This window comes from Pleurodeles waltl, chromosome 1_2, assembly GCF_031143425.1.
Source record: "Pleurodeles waltl isolate 20211129_DDA chromosome 1_2, aPleWal1.hap1.20221129, whole genome shotgun sequence".
NCBI lineage: Eukaryota > Metazoa > Chordata > Amphibia > Caudata > Salamandridae > Pleurodeles > Pleurodeles waltl.
The window spans coordinates 873476380-873495878 of NC_090437.1; the positions used below are offsets into that span (position 1 = coordinate 873476380).

A 19499-nucleotide genomic window follows, 5' to 3' on the forward strand; every position below is an offset into this window, starting at 1 on the left:
TGCCAGTACTCAACAGCATTGAAAAAAAACTTTGGCAAAGCCATATGGTAAGACCTATCGGCTTTGCAGGTACTATTTTTTTTTTTTTTTTTTTACTACAGGCTTGGATTTTGTTTCTTGATACTTATCTAAAGGTTTAGGCTCTGAACGCTTAGCGTGCCTAAATGTCTCGTGCGTTGGTGAAAAGATCATCTCTTTCAAAGGGCAGAATGGTCTGCCAAAATGTGATTTTATTGTGTTTGACATTTCTAGAAATGCCGTAACTTTGTAGTCATCAGAAGGCCTGAAATACATAATTCCTTAATAAATACATGCTTTTTCACTTTGCGGGCGACAGTAGCGCCGCACACTTCTCGGCTTTGTCAATCTTTCCGCGAGCTTGTGTGAAATGCGGTGCAAGCTCCATAGACGTAAATGCCAGAAAACAAAAGTTGAAATCTGCCTGCTCCAGCTTGGAACTCTGTGGTCAATATTAATGGACGCTCATTTTAAGCGTTTTCTGTTACACACATGCCATGAATTCAAGGGCGGGAAATAAAAAAATAAAATTTATGTTCCTTTAACGGGTGCAATAAATCTCTCTTTTACTTACATTTTAGCCTGTCTTGAAATGTATTAATTTTTGGTTATAAACTTCTGTAAAGTGAGCGGACATTAGAAGTTACATGGAGCTTGACAACCACTAGGGTTTCCACTGGCCACCCACTGGTAAGACACATTCTTTAAGATGTCAACTCACTCATGTCCTTTCTCAACCTCAAGATCATCCGCTTAGTGCTTCAGACAAAAACGCTGTAATAAAAACATATAAAATAAATATACTAAACCCACATAAACTAAAGTAAGCTGCCTGGAAGTGGCAAATAAGTAATGCTAATAGAGTGTGGGCTCGTGTTTACTCCTTTGACTTCTGTGACACACGCAGGAACTTTAAACTGCTGCATTAACCCACCGAGCATCAGCATTTGCTCAAATTAGATTATCGTAATTATTCCCTAAGAAGGTTTAGGCCTTTGCTCGTGTACAGACTAGCAAGCTTTCAGAAGAATGACTCTTGTAAGACCTCCCATACATGGTCAACGTGAAGTCTTTGCACTAGGTAGTCAAATGGTGCAAAACTGTATTTGCTGTTAATTTTTGGTGAGATTCACTACTACATTTATTGATCGGTGAAGAGGCAAGAGAATGTTGTTAGCTGACAACAGTGCCACGATATTCTCAAAGTAAAGGGAAAAGGCTTAAACATATTTTTTTTAAATATTTATTTTAAGGGTCAAATAATCGTCTTGTCCATTTTATCTATGAAACTGATTCCAATTGTTTCTTTATTTGTGATACCGATATCAATCTGCAAATAAAAGATACTGATAAAATCGATAACTAAAGCACCACCGACCACAAGGAACTACTGGGACTGTAGCACAATGTCCATATACTGCAATCTGTAACATTACAGGCCCCCACCTTCCCCGTGTACGTTTATAATATGTTTGTATTATTTTTAATGTGGGATTTGTGCTGAAAACTGCCCACAGTTAACAAATTCAGAACCACGAGCAATCCTGTCATAACCCTTAATTCTCTGATCCCTTACTTCCCATCCTGCTGTACGGTAGGGTTTGACAGAAACACAATAGTGCATTTCTTGATTTGCTAGGGAAAAGGGCTTGCCTAAGGAAAGCACGTTGGCGTCTTCAGAAAGTAAGGAATTAAAAAAAAAATAGCCTTAGAACCCGGTATGAAGTAAGATTAAAAAAAAAAAGTACCATAGTGAAATAAAACAACAGACAACCAGGCAACATACAACTGAAAAAATTCAAGAATGTATTAAAATAAAAACACCAAAAGCGAAAATCCGCTGATATTATAATAACATACCAAGAACAAAGTATACTTAAATGAATGATGGTAAACAAGAACATATTAAAATGTTTGTAAGTGCACTTTTAAAACATGTAAAAATGTCTCCTGTACAAACTGCTAGGAAGAAACCAACCCAACTGGTAATATAGATTGCAAACCACCTCAACATTACCTTGACGGGCATTCTTTGAATGGGGCTTACTCTTTGATAGTATGTAGGTGAAAAACAGAGCACTAAAAAGTCTCTGTGGTGAGGCTTCTATTCATACTGTCCCATAATCACCAACACTCTGGTGGTTGGACTTTTCTAGAACGTGCAGCAGAGGCATTGTCTGGCAATGCAAAAAATGGCAGCTTTCTTCACCGGTTCTTGCTTCTTTCATAACAATTCTGATCACTAGAGGCTGACAAATTCTGTTTTCAACCTGGTGTGATGAAGATAAGGCACTATACACAAAAGAATACTGCTGCTAAACAATTGTGTCCATGATTTAATGGTTTATTGTCGGACAAGATACATTTCCCCCTGGCCCCCCACTCCCACCTCCACCCTGGCTAAACTTCCTGGCAAAAGCTATCCAACGTCCAATGTGACCGGGATGACAGCAGGTCCCTCACCCTATATTCAGTGTTTCGGTAGAGGTTCCAGGGAGATGCTGATTCTTCTGACCCCATAGGCGAACAGTAAACCACCCCCAAGCGTGAAAGAATGCAACAGTGCATATAATCGGGTCTGAAGTCATGTGGGAAAGTAGAGAAAGCCCCAAAGGGTTTTTGTCTTTCCTGTGACCACTGCTGTCGCCATTGCCTGGATCTCCCTACCATGCAGTCTTGGAATCAGCTCCTTACCAGCTCGTAGCTGGCCCACTCCACAGGCCGGCTATCTTGGATTGGGCAAGTCAAGCGCCAATGACATCTCTACTGGTGCATTGGACCCACCTTGCAGATGATTATGGAACCCAATCTAGCAATGCAGCTCAAACCGTTTATACCTTTCAGTACTGCATCCTCCATGCTATACATGGCAGTATTGCTGCAACACTAAATAAGAGGGGCCAATTATGAATTGCTGTGGATCATGCTCCCTCTTACCCCTGTCTGCCACTTCAATATAGCATAACACCCTCTTTATGTGTCACTTCAGGAAAACATTGCTACAACTGACTTGATTACATCATTCTCTCCTCAAATAGACACCAAGCACAATATCCTATGAGGACCGCACAGGGCAATCGTTGAGATGCTACCACATCCTTATCTGTAGATTTTGCAATTGTTGTAGTGTTGTGGCATTATCTTCCCTAGTCAGCCCTAGTAATCATATTGGAGGCACATTCAATAGTCATGACTCCAGTTTCTATAAAGTTAGTACATTCAATCTACCTTTTTAGGTTCTGTTCTCTCTTAATCTCTATCGCAGTAGATCCAATGTGTGCATAGATAAATTGTGCTTTCTTTGCTCATCCTCCCCTTCCATGCTTCACAAAGACTACAATGCAAATATCGGTGCCGTTGAACTGTTTGAATACAAAACGCTCCCAATGACTCACCTCTCACTGTTTCCCAGGGCAAAGACTCTGGATTGACCTTCTTGCAATTCTCTCTGCACCTGAATTGCCCTAATCTACAGACCCATTATGTCTGCTATTTTAAGGGATTTGTCAGATTTGGCTCTGAATACAAACAAAATCCAGTTATGTCAAACAAAAGAAGATACTATTAACCTTGGCCTCAAACCCCTCTTATCTAGTGCTACTGCAAGAAACATGCCTTGCTCCAGTTGAATCAGAAATTTTTAAAAGAGACAGGGTAGATACACTTATGTACTCCTTGGGTTTGGAATCGCAGCCAGATATTACACTGGTCAGTACCTCCTGCTGTTACTCTTAAACTTTGGGCTCATGACAAAAAAAGATTAAGGGTCTCATTACGAGGATGGCGGGCCGGCCCAGTAGCCCCGTGGCCATAGAGCTGGCCGTCTCCCTCCCCCCAGCCCTATTACAAGGTTACTACTCGGCTGACTGGTGGAAACCTCTGCAATCAAAGGTGCTCCAGCACCCGATGGAGCCGAAGCCAATGCTCTTGCACAGAGGGTGCTCTCAGCACCCTCGGAATACACACTGTTTGCCATAGCAGACAGTGTGCATTCTAAAGGTGCTGGGCAGAGGGGCCCCTTAACTGCCCACAACATGGTTTTGGGCAGTGCAGAGGTCCCCCTGTGGCCTCCAGCATTCACTTCCAACAGCCTTTTCATGGGGGGTCCCCGCCATGAAAAGACGGGCAAAAAGGGAAGGTGTGATCAGCACTGCAGTGTTGCTGTATGCACCACTGTGGCTTAGCTCGACTTCAACTGCCGCCTACCCTTCGGGACTTATGTTCCTGCAGATGGTGGCGGCACAACCACCAGGGTAGTAATTTGGCAGTCAGAGTGCCAGGAGTGTAGCGGTCCTACTGCCACTGCGAGTCTGGCTGTTTGAAGACCATCAGACTTGTAATCAGGCCCTAGGTTTTGAAAAGCTTAACATACATAATGACATGTTGATTTTTGCATTGACCTGCCAGAGGAAAAAATGTCTTTACTGCACTCGCTAGGCCATTTGTAGAGTATAGACACAAAATAGCATGTGTGAGGACATTGGAACCTGGCCCCATATCACATACTGGGCCACTCTAGGGCAATAGAACCAGGGACGTAGCATGCTCAGTAGAGTGGGAGTGGGGGGAGCTTCAGATTCCTCAACAATCACTCTGGCACATAACTTTAAAATACATTATACGACAAGCAGGGGACACAAGTGGGGCTGAAGGGCTGTGGGAAAAAGAGAGGAATGTGAATAGGGAGGGGTACTACGCCGGAGAAAGCACATTATTTTGTAAAATAACCAATATTTTGTAAAGTTTTTCCAAACAGAGAGGGATATAGTGAGTGTGCTTTTTTGTCTGTGTGTATGTAAATATTTGTTGTGAAATCCAACAGACACCCCCACCATACACGACTGAAAGCACCTGTGCCCACTATTTATCACAAAATACATTTATTAAGTAGGTGTTGTGCCCCAACCATCCCCCACTCGCTCCCGGAAGCCACGTCCCTGAATGGAACATGGCTGGACTGGTGAAACCCTGGCATTTATTTCATCCTAATGACAGAGCTGAGATATTATTTTCTCTCACATATGGCTCGGAATGCAGATTAAACTACTTTCAGGTTAGCAAATGCTTGTTGTCAAACGTTGTCTGTTGTGAGATTTTGGAAAGGAGCCTTTCACGTCCTGTCTTATTTAAACTGATTCACGACCTCACACTGCTGTCACTCAAGTGAAGCAGATGGAGAATGAACTTCATGATGTACAGGTCACCAGATGTAAACAAGCATTGGCAAAGCCAAAAGTTCTTGCCTTTCCTAGATCTATTGGCATCAACATTTTGTTAAGTTCTGATGTATGGTGTAGTATGCCATTTTATAGTATAGTGAGGTATAGTATTGTTTGATTTGGTATGGTATTGCTTGTCATTAAAAGTGTAGGCAGCAGCAAAGTGAGTTTCTTTCACCTAACAAGGTGAGCCAAAAAGCGCAAACTTCATTCACAATCGTTGCTTTATTCCCAGTTGTCACTTGTGGCTCAGGTCCTCACTGTATGAACAGAGCAAAGGTGTGAAGGTTAAACGTAAAACAAAGGCCCATCCCGCTTTCATTGTTTACAATTGCAGCAATGATTATTTCCTCATCCAGTCCAATTCCTCTCTGCTGAGACCGTCAGTAAGATTGCTTGCAAGCCAAAATTGTGAAGATTGTTTATGTGGGCATCTTGCTTTGGGAACCAGCGTAAGATTACTAATTTATTTTAGAAAACTAAAAAAGGACAGTAATATTGCTATTCAATAGGTGATTTAGTAGATTAAATACTCATTTACCGTTTGTTAAACCAGTGTGCCACCCAAGGCGTCACTCTGGAATGACTGTATCATATTATAGCCCATCCAGTACTCCCCATCAAATTGTGTTTGTGATGCGTGACACAGACAGTCCAAATCCACCAATTACAACTTCGTCTCCCCAATGGCTGGCGTTCTTCCAGCAAAAGATAAATCTGTTGATCAAATACATTTATATTCTGACCGAGATTACTCAAGAGGTCAAGAATGTGTTGCTGAGATTTATGAATCCAATGAATTATGAACCCTTGTTACAAATAACTCTTTAAATCATATCCAGTTCTGCCAGTGTTACTGGAATGATGTGCTTTAAAATGCACACCACACGCACCTACATTCTTTAGGCAAGACATTACCTCATACTGATAAGCGGATCTCTAAATTATATCCAGTTTAAACAAAAGTTCTGGCACAATGCAGTTGAAAAAAGTGTTATTCACACCATAGCCCGTGGTCCCCATTGTTGTTGGCTGTGCCAGTATCACCCTCATTGTGGTTGAATTTTTTTTATGAAGTAGTGTTGTTACGTAATCCAAACCTTCAGTTACCACGCAGCATCAGAAGTGAAGATTACTTCTATACTTCTCTAGTGAAGATTACTTCTATACTTCTCTAGTGAAGATTACTTCTATACTTCTCTTTACGCACATGCATTCAGCCACAGGTTAGTAAGTTGGTCTTGCTTTTGATTTATTTAGTTGGACGTATGCGGTTATTTTATACGCCGGAGTTGCGGTTGTGTGAGTCACAGGTGTGGATAACCTTATGAAACTTGTCACTAGCAGATGTAAGTAGCGATCAAGCGTGTTCTTTCTTGACCTGTCTACGCTTCCTCCTGCAAAAAAACAAAATAGCGATTCTGCAGAGGTAGGAAGTAGGCGATATTAATGCAGAACACATTAGGCACACAAGAAGATAGTGACCAACTCTCCTCGAGGGCAAAAAGAGGTGATTAAGAAGCATTTACCCAACAATGGGTATAGTGCAGTACTTGGGAACCTGAAGGAGGATTATGGCCTCGCTGGTATTTGGCGATTTCTTCCCCACTAAACAGAGCATTCCTGTTCTTTTCAGCTGCACCTGACACGCAATCAGGGCTACATTGTTTACCGTATTTCACATCCACTGCTAGATTGTGAGATACTTGAGGGCTCCATCACAGAACACACAACCTTGTTCATCTCTCTGTGGACTGGTAATTGACAATGCCTATCTGGAAACCATGGCATCTCATGGTCTCCCACTACCAGGCCCCAGCCGAGAAATTGCTCCAAGAATAGTACCTCTCTGCATATCTAACTGGCATTAAGGGTTCTGTGACTTCATTACGGGTCCTTGTGAGCAGTGGACAAGGCCAGTTTACGAGGCCATATCATGTGAGGCTCCACAGTAGCCAACAGGAAGATACTAACAGGCTACACTAGAAGCCACTATCAAAACTTTAACATGCGCATATGCTATTCACCCAATCCCCAGGTCAGGGCTAGTCTGGAACGGGCAAAAATGAACCCTGATCACTTATATACTTCCAAAGTTGAGCACATGCTCTATCGGCTGAAAATGCACAACTATGTACAAGGTAACAAGGCAGGATGCCTGTTAGCAGCTCAGCTGCGAGAGTAAGACTCCATGGTGGCTATTCAAGGGATCAAAGATAATAAGGCACACACCCTTAGGGAACCACATAACATTGTGATGACCACATGACATTGTGAGAACATTTGCCACATTTTATAAAACCCTCTACACCACTCAATTAGACTATGACTGAATTAAGGAAGGCCAATTCTTTAATGCAATATGGTTGTCATACCTTAATGTGAAAGGGAGAAAGCTTTTGTAAGGCGATATAACGACGGAAGAACTTGAATGGGCAATGTTGAATCTCCCCATTAATAAAGCCCCAGGTTAAGACCACTTCCCAGGGGAGTTTTTATAAGTGAACTTAGGAGGATCTTATTGAGAAGCCCAGGAAGGACCTTCTAGTCTGTGGGAGCTAGCAACCCATATCTCTCCTCAATATCTATACTAAACTATTAGCAAACATCCTGGCAACCATTCTCAAGCAGTTCCTTCCCACTTAGATCCATCACTCACAGGTTGTCTTTGCCCCGGGGACAAACTCCCATAATCACATACAACATTGGCACACTTGCTTTGGCTCTCCAATGCTGGTGAGGAGTCCTTGGCCCTATCTTTGGATCCAGAAAAAAACATTTGGTCGCATTAAATGGTTTTACATGTTTCAAACTCTTCGGAGACTGAGCTTCAGAGAAGACTGTATCTCCAAAATTGGATGTTTATATGATCCCACCTACCGCCCAAGGTATTTGCAGGGGCTACCTTTTAGATCCTTTCCCTAATGACTGGGGGTAGAGACAGGTTGCACCTCTGTCCATGTTGCTGTTCCTGTTGGTTTTGGGGCCTCTGACGTTTCCCATATGTCAATTCCCCCGTATTCATGGCACTGATACACTGGCAGGCCCTTCCAACTACTGTATGCCGATGACATCCTCCTTGCTCTTACCACTTTACACATCTGTATCCCTTATCATACATTACATTCTCAGTTATCTCTGAGCATAAGGTGAACCATAAATTAATTCCCAGCCATTACGGAGTATGTGAATTGGGGTAAGAATGAAGCAATGAACATGTCACGTGGCACAACAAAGGCGTTCTTAGACAGGTAACTTCCAAATGGAATACTTGAGGATCTATACCACTAGAGGCCTTCAAAACATGGTGGCCATTAATGTAGACCCTTTTAGTGCTAAAACGCAAAGCGACAACGCAAAGTGGTATCAACTGCATATTTCTTTATGGGCAGGTTTCACACTGTCAAGATGGTAGCAGTCCGAGATTTACCTGTGTTCTTGGAATGTTCCCCCCACTTTGGCATACACTCATCATACGTCACATAGATAAGGGTATTAAAAACTTCACCTAGGGTGGGATGAAACCAAGACTGTGGATCTTGAAGCTGATTACTCACAGGAACTGCATACTCATGTATTGACCACTAAAACACATCCTTCTGTCCGTCCCACCTAGTCTGTTTGTGGCCTAGTATGAGTATTACCAGTCTTTGGGTTTTTATTGAACACTGACAGCCAGCAGTCCCTTGCCTTCGAATATTTTATCCAAACAAGACACCTGCTTTTTCTGGCCTGTAATCCAGTGTTATACACCATGGCCCGAAGATGGATCCACTGTCAAATTGTTGCCGATCGACTCTACATTTCACAATAAAGGACCATTATGGAATAATAAAGGCATATGCATAGATGGTCATTCCATCCAATGGAAGGCGTGGCAAAAGGTTGGCATCTTTACCATTGATCATTTATTCAGCCTTGGGCATCTTACATCTTTTGAAACATTGAGGGAGAAATTCCGCTTGCCTTCAACTCACAAATGGAATTGTCTGCAGCTGACCCATTGCCTTATGAGTAAATTGGGACCATTACTCTGGTCTACGCCTATCTCCCCCATAAATCAATATCTGAAACTTTGTTTACACAGTGGCGGTTATGTCAGGATAGTACTATCTACTTGTCCATCACCTACACTGGGCACCACTCCTCTGCGACCTATATGCCAAGTGGCAAAGGGTGCTTTCACTTGACAATGATGAGGGCGACTGGGAGAAGACAATAGCAAAGCTAGACAAAGGGGTGAGATAATAAAGATTGTTTATTTGTCTGTTTAAAGCACTCTAGAACTGGTACTGGGCCCCCTGGAAGCTCTTGCAATCAGACTTACTACACCACTTGAACTGTTGCAGATGTGTCCACACAGACTGCCATGCCCCACATTTTCTTTGCCTGCCCAAATCTCTGAACTTTTTGTGCCCAGATTGGGACCACTCTCCCTGCCTCGATTGACATTACTATACCGCTGACAAAACAGATGGTCCTGCTACACAATTTGACTGACTCCTTCAAACTCACAAACCATGAAAGTCACCTCAGCGCCACAGCCAAGATCTGCCTCTTGCAATATTGGAGGTATATGAGACTCCCTACCTAAGAGGAGTGGCTCGTTGAGATGTCTTTAATGGCATCATATGAATGACTCATTGATAGGCTTTGCAACTCTATGGAGACCTTCCAACATGTATGGTTGGCCTTCCTTGACAAACCTACTGGGCACCAGAATCCTCCAATCCCTTGGGGGTTGGTTTCAGCCTATATAACATGCTACCATTCCTGAATTGTAATATGCCTCTTCTAAATCTCTTCCCTCCCTCTTCTCTCCTGTTGGGCACTCTCCTATGTCCCATCCCCTGCTCACCCCTTCTCACCTCCCCCCTTATTCTTCTGGCCAAGTGACCCAACCATGATGGCTGTATGGACAGAGACTGCAGTGATAGTGAACACGGTTAGGCTGCCTGCCTGCAGGAATGTGCCCTGCAAAGTATCTGATTGCTTTAACAACTGGTTGTTGTGTACAGACCCCTATCGTAGGATGGCATAAGTGTAGTAATACTGTTACTTTGAAGGATATTCTTATGCTTTTGTGCTGATGCCTTATTTGCTTCTTATGATGATGATGTTCTTCTGCTTCTATTCTGATGGCTAACCCGTTGATGTCCTCATCATTTAATGTACCCCCAAGGCTATGTATAATCCCTGAGAAATGGAGTCTCCTTCTATGATTTGCTTTGTTTTATCTTGATCTTTTTCACAGTTTGTGATATTGATAAATACATCCAGTGCTGTATTTGTTCTGTCTCTTGTTTTCTGAATAGAAAACTATGCAAATACTGAACAAATAAATATAAAAAAGAATCAGTTATAATTGTACTCTAGGGCACTGGAAGCAAAGCAAATCACTCCAAGAGCAGTGACTGTCACTGTACCCGGAAGCACACTAACCCACCTCCACTGAGTAACCACATCACCAGTGGAGGGAGTAGGGGGGGCAAACACAAACAAGTGGCAAGCATGGATGGGTCATGGGACAAGCACAAACAACTGGCAAGCAAGGATAGGGGGAATAAGCAACAACAGAGTGAGCTACTGTGATAGGTGAAGCACCAATGATGAGGTTAGAAGAAGAAAAAGTACCTCAGTCCACGAGCAGCGAAAGAATACCAATAAGTGCATTAATCAGTATGTGGTCAAAGCTTCATTGAAGGATAAAGATACAAGGAGGAAATGAAACCAGCAGGCACTGACCAATGAGAAGCGAGGAAACAAGTGGCAATTATACCAACCAATGGTCTTCTAAACCAACACTTGGAGGATTGTCTGGACTGAATGACCACTCAGTATCCTTCCCCCAAACATTTTAGGGCACAGTCAAGACTAACATGAGGCGTTTGATGTTAGGAGACTCAGTTGTGGTCCTGCATGAAGTAGGATCTAAAAAGAAGATGAAGGTGCAACAGTTCTTCCCACATTGCTGTGATGCACCAGCACCCACACGCCTTCAGATCTTGATTAAAAGAAAGTAACTTCTGAATGTCCTCTGACAAAGCCCATCTCCTTAGCCACCCAGTAAAAGTATTGAAAGAATTTGCCACCTTCTTTGCAACTTAATACACATCGACCACTGACCAGTTGACTAAAAAGGAAGCCAATATTTTTATGGGCCATTCGCCTTCTCGATCAAAGAGACCTCTCTGAGGAATATATTATAGAGAAAGAAATAGCTGAAGTCATCAAACTCAGAATTACAGGGAAAGCTCCAGGGCAGAATAACTTCCCAGTCAGATGACAAAATCTGAGCCGCTATGATTACCCTTTTGTTTAGGGCCTTCAGAGATGTAGAAGATATTGGGGGACTTTACACAAAATATAACGTGGCAGTCATCACACTGATCCCCAAACCAGGAAATGACCATTTCTACTGTGCTAATTAGAGACCAATATTGCTTATAAATTCGGATATGAAGCTACTTATAAAGATACTGATCTTCAGACTCCAAATCGTCATCCTCTTGCTTTTACCTAGAAATCAGGTAGGCGTTGTCTAGCAGGTTTCCAAGGATCTGATACCTTGGCTGGATAATAACAATTTCAGTGAGTGAACCTTAGACAGGGCGAGACATTGTGGTGCATACAATAGTTAATGATTTGGTCTTTCTTTTGCAGTGGCAGGTGACTTGCAGCTTGTGCCAGGGACATCCTAAGGATTTTGGGGCCTCTGAGTCAAATGTATTTTGGGGGGTCCCTGTTCAGAACAACTGTGAATTTATGATCCCATTTGAGCTCTTTCATGCCCTCTTGGGCTAGGCACACTCGTCCAAATTCTAAATGTGTTTACATCGAAGATTTGGGGATAGTGACATGTATTCTAACAAAGCAGCAGCTCACTAATACTGATGCAAGTAATCTCTGCGACACCCTCCCATTTCTCATATGTGAGGTACTGTGTTGATCTAAAAAACTTTTTTTATGGATGTTGCATGAAACATAAACACATTTCACTGCAAAATGTCTGTAATAGACTTACACATTACCCGCATTAATAATAAATTAAAGGGAAACAGTTTATAAAGAAATATGTTTAAGAATTGTTGATGGTCATCAGGGCAAGACTCTCAGCAGAACAAAGCCGGATCTATTAAAGCCCTCCCTGAAAGGGTGGGACCCCAGGCCAGAGCCCACTTTGCCCATTCCTGAAAACATCTCTGGTTTATACAGCATTTGTGTATTATGTATGGTGAAAAGCTAAAGCATAAAGGCAGACTGAGAACCTTAGTTCGCAGAAGGTTTATGACGATAGCCTGACAGAAGCATCCTTTGAATTGTCTAGTTACCAGAACGAAGAGGCTTAGGACTCATTATATTTGAGCTTTTGTATAAGTGTTTTTGCTAGTGCAGTAAGTGTTTTGGCATTAATAGGCCAAACATTGCAATTAATTCAGGGCTCCAATTTGTTGCTGCTGACAAGCTAGTATTCGTCCCCTTTCTCCTTATTATAATTACTGCTAGCCTGTACGTTTCGTATTAAGAATTATGGTAGATTGTTTTGCTTTCCACGTATCCTGTATCTTGAAGTAAAAGGATTATGTGTTTTAAGTCAGTCAGTTCCATTCTTATAAATATCGAGAACTTGCTTATTTAATGTGTGCAAGTTTAAGAAAAAGCTATGCAATTACAATAAATATGCATCATTACAATCCTTACACCATTTAGAAATTAGCATTAAACTTTGTAGGAAATGTAAAATATTTAAATTAATCACAGTACTGAGAAAACTAGTAATACCATTTTCCCCCCCAGGAATCCTCTATAAAGGGAATGGAGAAAACCAGTTCATTTCCCAGCAGCCACCGGTGATCAGCAGCATCATGGGTAATGGCCGAAGACGCAGCATTTCATGCCCAAGTTGCAACGGGCAGGCTGACGGAAATAAGCTGCTGGCTCCAGTTGCCCTGGCGTGTGGAATAGATGGAAGCCTGTATGTTGGAGACTTCAACTTTGTCCGTAGGATATTCCCCTCCGGAAATGTAACAAGTGTCCTTGAGCTGAGGTATGATTTTGTTGTGTAAGTGTGGTAAGTGTTTGCATGGAATGCACAGTCTCATCTAATGTCCTGAAGAGCCTGCTTCTATCATAGTAAGAAGACTCTGTTTCTTGGACTGGGTTTCCAATCCCCTTCCTACAGCACTGCGAGTAGGCGCCATCCAAGAATATTTTAGTGGGAGTGTGCTAATATTCCACAATAGATGGATAATAAGGGACATTTTAGGCGACCAGCTTTGAGTTTGTCAAAGGATGTTTAATGCTAGCACACTAAAGCATTATAGTCTTCAGCATCCGCACATGGTAGTCACCGGCTGGTACACTTCAAATTCCTGTACAGGGTATTTAATACCCTGCTAAGCATGTATCGGGGTAGACTTACAATAGATACATGATGCCAGAGAGGGAATACCCTAGGGCAGGCTTTTATCATCTAGCGTGGAAGTGTGTGGCAGCAAATCGATACTGGAATTACATTTTTGATAAACCTAGTACTATGATAGGAGACAGACTCGCCCCAGCACCATTACTGGCGCTGTTGGAATATGTATCATACATTCCCAAAACATACAAGATGTTTACAGCACTACTTATGACAAAATGGCGGGTGGCAATGTGTTGAGGCAGATCACTCAGAAGCGAGGACTCTAGTATGGTGTAACACACAATCGGAGACATATAATATGCTGCTTCTACACCATTCTAGAACCAAAGAGATTTGTGACCTATTGAGAAGTGAAGGCAGGAGGAAATAGTTTGAGTACTGCTAATGCCCTTAAGGTGGCCTCGCAATAGAATGTATAGTAAAAAAAGATTCCTGATATGGATCATGTACCTGGGTATGATGTCTGGCTGCTCTGTTAATGACCACATGTATATTTGTGCATTTGAAACATCACGACCAGTGTAACGTTTTGGGTTTGTTGTGATGCCTTTAAAAATACAAGTATAAAAATAAAAGCATTATAGTCTTCAGCAACTGGAGTAGCTAGCCACTTATATCATATCCCATTTGTAAATGCCATAACTGATGTTGCTCCAGAATTAATGTGGGTACCAGACAACCAGTGCACTGGATATCAGGTAACTTATACGTTTTTATCCTGCAATTGAAAATCGCCCTAAAGTGAACCATCTTTTTTTCAGTATACCAGTTCTGTTAATAAATGCGCTGTTTTGCACATAAACCATTTCTTTCCAGACATTTTGAGATTCAAGTGTATTCTAAATAATAATCAATAATGTTTAATTTGAAGGAACATCCTCATAAAAAACTAATAAATGAATGCGTTTTATGTGTTTGTCTTAAACTACATAGTGGGTTACTTTACTCTATGAAATGTTTTTAAAGATGTGGATTTCACAAAACCTTTTCTTCAGTTTTTTATATCAAGGGCATGTTTCACATTTGCAGAAATATGCCCAAATTAAAATGAGTTTTTTAAATGTAGGTCATAGTTCATGACATTGATTCAGACACGTGCATATGAATATATTACCAAGCAGAGCGATAAGGTGTGTCATCTCGTGTGTGGTGCCTGCCTCTGGGTCAGAGGACAGCAGCGTAATGTTAGACACTATGCCGTCGCCTCTTCAGAGACATCCTCCCTAATGGAGGCAACGGTCTGGGGCAGCTCTAGTCTCAGGCGTCTTCTGAAGTGCTTTCCTGAGCTCTGTTAATTCCAAATAATGCCAGAAAAACCCAGCAGTGTGGAGATTTATGAAAACTATTTTTCCAGTGTGCTCTTTTACAGTAGGCTGAGCCTTTGCAGCACTCACTAAAGCAGGGGTTGTAGGTGAGATTTTCCACCAGTGCAGTCTTCACCTTAATCCGAACAGCAGATGTCCTCTTCGTGCTAGCAGAAGACTGTCTATGGTTCCAAACGAGTAACTAGGGCAATGCCTAGACCTGCTATGTGGATTGAGTGCATATTACCCTAAGCCCGCTATTGGAGGTAATGCACTGAATTCTTCACTGTAGTGTCCCGAAAAGATGCACCTCACTTATTGTCATTTGACTTGCAATCGTGGCATGTTTGAACCCTAATACTCCCTAATTATAGGTGTCCTTCATTTTTCAGATTCACTATCGAGCGTATACTATTTCGTTTGGCTCCTTGTCACGATGTGTACTCTTTCTGTCATCTGTGATGTAATTCCATTCTCTTGTACGTCCCATGGATGTGAGACACTCCTACCTAACACTTCTGTATGTGTTGTTTTTCTCCCTTTCAGCCCAGTTACCTACATTCTGTATTACGTTTGCCTTGATTTAAATTATTTTAGTTTGATCTTCTGCTCATTTATCATTCGTCTGTGGCCTCCTCGTACCTCAGTCTCCATCTCTTCATACAGATAAACTCTGGAGACCAACAGGTCACTGAGACAGAGTAGCAGGGACCCACGAACTTTAGGAAACATAAACCGTGGCCAATCTGACTTTAACACAACATACATTTAAGACGGGTGACTCCTCACTAAACTAGTCAGTCACAGAGAAGAAGGTTAATTGTGAGAGACTAGAAGGCATTCAAACTTTAAGTGGGTTGGACAAGAAAATGGTCCAGGGGTGTATCATGGCAGATGTAGGTGCAACTCTTTCTGTGCTTTCATAAATTACCCCAAGATGGCACAATTTTGCAACAAATGGCTTACAGTGGTAAAGTGGTCTTGTTGCACCACATGGCCTAAAAACATTGTCTATAGCTGAAGAATCTGGCGTTGTTGAATGTTAATTACTCCCCACTAATGCTTCTTTTCCATGTGTCTGCTTATGTCCATGTTCATGTTCTCTAAAGCTATCTTGTATTACTAACTCTTATCTTTCTTACCCCTTTCTTTGCTTGCCTCCTTCAAGAAATAAAGATTTTAGGCATAGGTAAGCATTTTACACTAAGCAGTTGCTTCTGTTTTCTGGCTGTTCTGACTGTTTGCTGAAGCTTCTTTGCACCCATTGTATCAGGGCTTATGGGACAATGTAAACATTGGATGTTTTCTAAAGTGAAGAGCAAATGAACTAGAAAAGTGTGGTTTTCTTGTGATGTGACTGAGACAGAGGTCGGGATTATCATGTGGACCAAACCGAGCCCATACCCATGTCTTTGGTTAGAAAGGACCTTACCTGGGTGAGGACACTATTGTTTCAGGCTGATGCGATTGTCTGTAATTGGTTACGACTGCTGTGCTGAAAGAATTATAGCAACTTTATAATAGTATGTTCGTGAAACAATATTAAATTATATTTGATCAAGTATATCAGTAAGGATATGACCTAGAAAGAAAACTGTTATTATGAAAGCATTTAATAATAATTTCAAAATACCACAGGATGGTCACATGTTCATATTCGTTTTTTTTAACACAGTGAATTTGATAACAAAGATGACTTTTTTTGTTACCAGAGTTTTCATATAATATAACAATAGGCAAAAAAATAAGAAGGCAATAAACAAATGTAATGGTGTCCGGGAAGTGAAGAGAATGAGTGGGAGATAAGTTAGTACAGAGTTCCAGGGTAGATGAGAAGCACCATGGGCCATAATCTGGGCCAACCTATGGTGTCTGATTGTCCAATACGTCATAGTGGGTTCTGCATGACAAAGTTAATGTGAAGAAGCATTCCATTTCTGATGTAGAGTTCCACAGAAAGGGAATTCTGTTGTTGGTAGCAGGAAGGAGCAAGTATCAAAATCACAAGATACACCGTAGAAATAGATGTGGTGCGAGGATAAGAGTTTCTGAAGATGAGTGAAGGCAATAGTTTGTGTGTTTCAATGTGTGTAAAATGAGATGGCTGAATCAATAAATTGTCTTTTGGGTAATTGATAATTTAGAAGCTAAAGATGAGGGACTTGTACACTAAACTGGCACAGCCTGTCAGCTCTGTTACACGGGTGATGTAGAACATGCTTGTTTGAAATCAGACACTAGTTCTGTCAGTGGGCTAGAAGAAGTGGATGAGAAAGACAAAGAGAATGATTTTGCCCGAATTCAGCTTACCTAACAGCAAAGGTGCACAGAATGTGAGTTGGAAAGGAATCCTGTGGATACTAAAAGGATGGTAAAAGGCAGTAGTTGCATTAGAGGAGTGGATCAATAGTCGTAGTTCTGTGTCTACATGCATTGAGGTTTCTGCTTGGATAGAGGAGAAAATGCAGTCAGGAGGGAATGAAAACGTGGGTAATATTTACTGTGATTCATAGGTAATGTATTTAATTCCCAGCATGGCCAACTTAGTTTTCCAACCACTTACATTTGATAAACTGAGAACCATTAAAGAGGATATTCGCAAGACCTATGGTGGAAGTGTGGTATGAGATAAATTATTACTAGCTTTGATAGTAATATTATGAAAACAGCAGGTTTTCGGTTTTCTGTGTAGGAGATCCATTTGGCTTAATTCAGTGAGTTACAGTAATAATTGGAGTTTTAGGCTGTTGGAGACAGAGAACACGGATCTTAATTGACGTATCCAATCTCCCACAAGGCTCAAACAATCCAACTCATTATGATGAACTTGTTTCTGTAATGTATCTCTGTTTTACCATTAGTTGCTTAACAAAAGTTGCAAGGCCGGACTCTTTAAAAATGCATGTGGTATGTATACAACTAGATATACAGTATTAACTTGAAAGGTCCAAATCAAGTTAGAAAGACAAAAATGAAGGAAAGCAAATAATTGAATTGAACATTATAAAGAAAAAATCAATAGGAAAGCACGGGAAAAGGTAATTGTGTTATCCTATAAAAATGCAAAAATAATTCGGAATATCACACCATGGACACTGATAAAACTCTTGTTAACAAAGCAGTGTTTTTGTGTGTGTGTATATATATATATTTATATATATATATTTACTAATTACATTCACTAATTGTTTTAAAAAGCACAGGGATTCAATTCCTACGGTTGGTGATGAGGATGCAAAATTTAACACTGAATGGCCTGAGCCATAGTGTGGTCGGGATTTTGAATAGCCATTTTAAACACTGCATTCTATCTAAAGCAAATAGCTCTGCACTATAACATAAAGTTGAGTTATTGTAGGAGCCATTAATCCATCTCCGAACTCCTGATTAACCCTCAGCAACCCTGAAATTGTGTCCAACAAAGGAAGTTGAGAATTCATAGAAACGTTCACATCAGTTAAAAATATGGGTGAGCATTAACCCCAGATACTTATAATTCCCTGTGTGCTATTCAACTTCGAAATAAAGTTTGTTTTCTTTAACTATTGGAAAACAACATCTATGTCTTATCCACATTGGGTGTTAAATGGTTTGAAATACAGTCTCACAAAACATTCATTGTGTAATGTAGACCAATGGGAAAAGTCACAATTTCATACGCTTATAATTAACGTGGGTAATGGACACCCCTCCTCTTTGGAGAGAAACAGTAGATATAGAGTAGAAAAATTTGAAAGGCCTGCTAATGAAAGCCTAAACAAATACGCCAACACACAGCCCAACTTGAGACCGTAGAGCATGAATTTGCCATGTTAAACCTGAAGATCATCTTCAAAATGGACCCAGTTTCTTGACTGTAAGTTAGGCTACAAGATAGTAAGCCTGTGGGGTTTCCCAGTGTTCAAGATTATGCCAGAGCCTCTCTGTCAAAGAAAACTATAATTGGTATTAATAAAGTGTCACTTAGAAACTAGATTGGTGATGATTGGACAGATGTGTTTGGACTCGATGGGTGGTGTGATGCACCAGTTAGAAAGGATAAATGTGCCATCAAAGGGTTTCATGATTTGAGTTGACCAAAAAAAACAGATACAAACAGAGGAAATGGATGAATAGAAACAATTGGTTGGGTCAGGCTAAGTAAGTTAATGATTTTGATAATTTTGGATCATCCAGTTAAGACTGGGCCCGTGGAGGATTTTTAGAATGAAGAATGCAAGCATGCTGAATTAGCTGAGGTGGGGTAAGAGGGTAAAGCAAAGATAAAGAACCAATGGTTTCCATTTTGGCCAAGAAAAAGTAAAAATTGTAATATTCATAAGTAAGAATATGACAAACAACCAAGTGTTTACATAGTCGTTTTCAAAATCAGGCGACTCACAGGAGGAAACAGGAAGGGATTTGTTGAAGATTTTGCCGTTCCCACTTCCCTTTTTGCAGTCTGGTTGTGTAGAAATTGGTAGTGGTCGCTATGAAGAGCAGCAAGATTGGCAAGGCCCTTTTGTTTCATCTAGATTTTGTTTAGTTTAACAA

General features: G+C 41.1%; 1 protein-coding gene across 8 annotated transcripts in view; it reads left to right on the top strand.

The window, feature by feature from the left end:
* TENM3 (teneurin transmembrane protein 3) overlaps positions 1-19499 on the top strand; it is a 1099611-nt gene that overhangs the window by 1011243 nt on the left and 68869 nt on the right. For 6 of the 8 annotated variants that reach the window (XM_069244742.1, XM_069199215.1, XM_069199192.1 and 3 more), the window contains 2 exons: positions 13035-13284; positions 16135-16155. In XM_069244742.1, coding sequence (XP_069100843.1) covers positions 13035-13284; positions 16135-16155 — 271 coding nt within the window. The remainder of the gene's footprint in view (positions 1-13034; positions 13285-16134; positions 16156-19499) is intronic. The other 2 variants (XM_069199199.1, XM_069199207.1) reach the window with 1 other exon arrangement.